The sequence below is a fragment of the Cannabis sativa genome, chromosome 3 (assembly GCF_029168945.1).
Source record: "Cannabis sativa cultivar Pink pepper isolate KNU-18-1 chromosome 3, ASM2916894v1, whole genome shotgun sequence".
Lineage (NCBI taxonomy): Eukaryota > Viridiplantae > Streptophyta > Magnoliopsida > Rosales > Cannabaceae > Cannabis > Cannabis sativa.
Window position 1 is genome coordinate 46,432,965 of NC_083603.1, and position 5,375 is coordinate 46,438,339.

The following is a 5,375-nucleotide window of genomic DNA, read 5'->3' on the forward strand; positions in this document are numbered from 1 at the left end:
CAACTCCTTTAGATACGATTATTTCATAAAAACCGCCTCTAAAGGGGCTTTAATATATTTCTTTCCCTTTTAGTTATAGTAACATTTTTTTTAATAATTGAAAAAATTCGTAATTAAAGTTTTTTTTTTTTTTTTTTTTTTTTTTTTTTTTTGTATTAGTGCCCCCATAGCAATGCTCTTTAGAGGATGAATGTGACATCTTCATCCCTCCATCCCTCTCTCTCTTCTCCTTCTTTCTTCCATTCATTCAAAAAATCATCCCCGCCAAATATAAAAATTTAGACAAAGTAATCATGTGTAATTTTATTTCTTAATTAATTAATTTTATTTTTCTAAATTTTGTTTTTAATATATGGAAGATAACATATCTTTGATTAATTTGTATAAAGTTTTGTCAATTTTTTATTCTCTCTCCAAATCACTTAATTAACTTCCAGTCATTGCTTCTCCAATGTGACTATTTGATGTAAAAATATGGGTAAATTAATGTAGTTTTCAACAAAATAAGTTATCAGGCGATTTGATAAGAAAACTCTCGCGACCTAATTCTGCACAGTAAAATTCTTATTTTTGTGCAAATAAAATAAAGTCAAACGAATCGAAATAAAATTATCATCATGATTTGGCATATCATTATGCATGTACATATATATTATAATTTCAATTTTTTTAGGGAAATTTACACCCACTACTGATTTTTCCCATTTTATTACATTTATACTGTTCCACGGCAAAAACAACATTTATACTGTTTTTTTTTTTTTGGCAGTTTACTACTTTTTAAACTTTAGCCGTGTAAGGGATTTTCATTGCCACTTGTCACGATAGGGTTTTGCCACGTTTTTTTTTTTTTAAAAAAAAAATTAATTGTTTTGATTTGACGGTTATGTGTTCTGATCAAAAAGTGTTGTATTTATGTATTTTTCTTTTATTTTTTTTTTATTATTTTCGAATCTAATTTTTGTAATTTGTAATCTCTCTCACCTCAACTGTTCATCTTCTTCCCCATTTTCAGTTTGCTTAGATGGTTGTAATAGTGGGTAGTTTTTTCATTTTAAAAAATTTCAAATCCCATCCCACTATCTTAAACTTCCCTCTCATTTTCCCTCCCATTTTTATTATTTTTGTCTATAAATACCTTCATAGTTCTTCATAATGGCCGTTACTCGTTCATCACCATCTCCGGCCAAAGTTACAAAACCCACAAAACAATCGCAGAAAACCAGACCCAAATCAAAAATGGGTAAAAAAAATCTGAAAGAGAACCCTCCTAGCCCCACTTCCCCTTCTGTTAAAAGAAAAACCATTGCTGGACCTTCGAAGAACACTCGAGGAAAAAGACCTCGAACTGTTGTTGAAAATTCAGACTCAGATTTTGAGTTGGATTCTGAATTTCTTAAGTCGCCTGTTTCTGTTAAGGTATTTTACTATTTATCTGTTGTTGTTTTTGCGGTTTTTTGTTTTTTTGTTAAATTCGATATTTGAAGTTCATATATCTGGGTATTTGTTTGTTTTTGTTTATGTATTTGTAATTGTTTTATATATCTTGTTTGATTTATTTATGTGTTTTTGTTAATTTTTTATTTGTTGTTTTGTTGGTGTTGTTATTTTTAATTTTAGGGCAAGGGTAAATCCCCTGTGAAGGTGTTGCCATCATCAGGTGTTTCTGAAGAAATTCCTGTTAATAGGATTGTTGAGGTTTGTCATGTTATGCATTCTGTTCTATGTTTTTTTGTTGTTTTTTTGTTGTTGTTATTTTCGTAGTGTTTTTTGGTGTTTTATCAGTGTTTTCATTGTTCTGTTTTTTAGGATTGGGAATGCAAGTACACTCGATCTCAATTTTATCATTCTAGAGTAGTAACATCTGGTTATTACTCTGTACTTGGTGACATTAAGAGAATTTTAACTGAAAGCCAATTGGAAATTTTTTCAAAATCTGTGTTTGGTTATTTTCTTCGAATTCCTGAGTACATAATTCATTACCAATTGCTTCATTGTTTGCTGTTGAGGGAGGTTCAGCAGCCTAATGGGTTGGAGTTTTGGGTTTGTGTCCAAGGGAAATACCTTAGGTTTAGTATCGAAGAGTTTGCGTTGGTCACGGGGTTAGATTGTCATGTTGATTCTGATTTTTATCAGTTTAAGCAAGATGATAATGAATTGGTCAAATCTTGTTTTAAGGGGTAGAAAAAAATTACCAAGGGTGCTATTCAGACTGCTTTTATTGCTGACAATCTTAAGGATAACGACGATCTTGCAGTCAAGTTGGCTGTATTGTATTTTGTGCAGTGTTATTTGTTAGGTGGTCCCCCTGGTAAAGTTGTTTCGTCTGAGGAAATAGATGTTGTGGATAGTGGTCGATATAATGAATTTGGGTGGGGCAAGCATTGTTTTGATATCACTATGCATTCTTTGAAGGGTAAGATAGATTCTGGTTATAAGAGGGTAGTTCGTAGTGACGAGGGTTGTGGGTATTACAGGTTATTGGGTTTTCCTTTGGCTATTCAATTCTGGTTTTTCGAGTGTTGCCCGTATGTTATTGGGAAACTATCCTTGTACTCAAATGTTGGCATTCCAAGGATTTTGAATTGGCCTAAATTACCCAAGGACAAGGAGGGTATGGTGAAAATGGATGTCATGAACACCCTCATTTTCGATCGGTCTTTGAAAGAGGTAATCCTGTTGTTTTTTATTATTTTTCCACTGTTGTTTTAATGTTGTTTTTGTATACATTATTTATACTTTATGTTTTTATTGTTGTTGTTATTTTATAATTTCAGTTTCATGTGCATATTGTTTTTTGTTGGTTTTTGTTGTTTCAGTTAAAATTAAGAAACCTCACTCCAACTTCCGTTGAGAGATTGAGTTTGAGCCTCACTGATTTTTTCTCTGGTGAGACTACTCCCGAGGCTGTGAAATTCAAAATTAAAGGTGGTTCCAAGCCTGCTGGTCAACCTGGCTTGATGGGTTCTTCTTCATCAACTGCTCATGAGAATGTCTCCCGAGTTGAGTTTGAGGAATTTAAAAAGTGTTTATCTGTTGTTTTCAGCCAGCAAGGGATTCTTATGAAATCTGTTGCGGAGATGAACAAGAAGCTGGACATTCTTATTGAGGTTTTTTTTTTAATTGTCATTACTTTTTCTGTTATTTTTTTAGTAGTGTTTTAATGTTGTTTTATACAGTTACTTAATTTTTTTTTTCTCAGTCATCCCAAGGTGGTCTCACTCACAATGGATCTCAGTCTGAAGATGCTCTTCGTACTTCAGAAAATGAGGATGATGAAGATTCCACTTCGGAGGAAGACGAGGATGATAAATTCGACGATGACAAAGGAGATGATCATCATGACGATGAAACTGATGATGATGATGATGATCTGGGTGGAGATGGTGTTGGTGCTGGTCAGGATGAGGCTCACACGGGCGATGTTCGTAACGATGAGGGTGTTGTTGTCCCCGCGGTTGTTTCGAGGGATGATGATACCGGCAAGGTCGATGATGCCAAGAATTCTGACCCTGTGGAACCTATTGCAGAGATCAAACAGGTGTATTTCTTGTTTGGACATCATTTTTGTTTGTGCTTTTTTTGTGTATTTCTGTGTTTTGTGTTTGTTTTAACAGTTTTTTACTGTTTTTTTTGTTATCAGCCTGAACAGTCTCAAGGTGGGGAGGAGAACATTGATGTTGATGCAACAATTTCATCTGCTGTTAAAGCTGTGGAGAATTTGGTTTGTGTTTATGTTTTTTTTTTTTTATATTTGTATTTATTTGGTATTCTATTGTTGTTTTTATGGTGTTTTTATTGTACTGTTTGAAATTTAAAAATAAGTCTTTTTATTTATCCTTTCTCTTTTTTAGATTGGTTCCTCAACTCATGCCCCTGCTCCTGTTGAGACTTCTGAGAAGACTGATCTTGAAATGGTTGTTTTTCAAGAGACTCCTATTTTACGTCCTCAAAAGAGGGATCGGAAGAAAGGAGCTGTTTTGAAATCCCCATTCATTGAGCTTGCTTCTGGTGCATCTAAATCAGGTTCATCCTCGGTTTCTCCTGATGATTCTGTGTATAAGGTCGTTAAATATGTGCGTGGTTTGTGCCCGTTGGACAACAAGATTGGTGAACCTGTTGATCCGCAATTGGAAGCTGAGTTTGTCAAGTGGGTTGATTCAGGTCTTAGAAAGCATAAATCTAAGTAAGTATTTTTGTAGGTGTTTTCAGTTGTATATCTGTTATTGTTTTCTATTTATTTTTTATTTTTTCATTTGTGTTTTGATATTTTTTTATTTGTTTTTTTTTAGCACAACAACTAATGTGTATTGTAAGGGTAAGGACACTATATTTCCGCCATTTCGTTTTGGTGTTGAGGACATCAGCAACAAGATGTGGTTTCACAACCTTGCCTACCCTAATTGTTTCCTTACCAATTCTGTAAGTTTTTATTTTATTATTATTATTATTTTACATATTATTTTTTTATTTATTTTTTTTAATGTTTTTAAGTGTTGTTCTGTTAGTTTTTTATAAGTTTGAATGTTTTTTCACTTACTTTTTTTTATATGTTTGTTCAGCACATTGACATCATTTTCTATTATCTTCGTAAGAAAATAATGTACTCAGCCGAGCCGAAAATCAAAGTCACCACAACTGATTGCCTCTTTTGTTCTAGCATTACAACTTTGTATGAGAGGTTTGTTGAGAAAAAGAACGATATATCGGTGTTGTCTCTTTCTCACAATGTGGCCCAGTACATTCAAGGTGGTAAGATATTATGTGCCACTCCTTGGCATTTGGTTGATCATGTTGTTATGCCTATCAATGTAAAATTACAGGATCATTGGATTTGTGGTCGTCTTAACATAGTTGACAGGCGCATATATCTGTACAATTCACTGCGTTCTGGGAGGTATATGATCACGCCAAAGAGGCTTGCAAGCCTTTCTCTGTTATTTTACCATATTACTTCTCTATGTTAGACTTCAAAGGCCTTCGCAACGAAACTAAGTTTAGCACTATGGAACCGTTCCCTATTGTTGCTGTTGATGGTTTACCCGAGCAGGTCACAACGTAAGTTTTATGTTTAGTGTTCAATGTTTTTTCTCTGGTTGTTTGTATTTTTATTTTTTTGTTGTTGACTTTGTTTTTTATCAGTGTTCTCATAGTGTCTTTTTTTGTGTTTTATTGTTTTTTTTTCCAGTGATTGTGGTGTTTTTGTTGCATCATTTGCTGAGTATTTCATTGATGGCAAACCCATCCCATCCTCTGATTTTGATGTGGAAATTCACCGCGATCGTTTGGCTGCGTTATTTTATCATTATGGGATGAAGAAGCAAACTGAGAACATTGAAAGTGAATCCGAGGCCCCTCCCAGCCTTCCCAAGAAG

General features: G+C 33.7%; 1 protein-coding gene across 1 annotated transcript; it reads left to right on the forward strand.

Moving 5' to 3' along the window:
* The first annotated feature begins 819 nt into the window (after positions 1-819).
* LOC133036109 (uncharacterized) lies at positions 820-4,967 on the forward strand. The gene is made up of 5 exons (XM_061112598.1): positions 820-1,419; positions 1,621-2,670; positions 2,820-4,186; positions 4,293-4,422; positions 4,563-4,967. The coding sequence occupies exons 3-5, from the start codon at positions 3,915-3,917 to the stop codon at positions 4,965-4,967; spliced, it is 807 nt and encodes a 268-aa protein (XP_060968581.1). The 5' UTR covers positions 820-1,419; positions 1,621-2,670; positions 2,820-3,914.
* Positions 4,968-5,375: the final 408 nt, after the last annotated feature.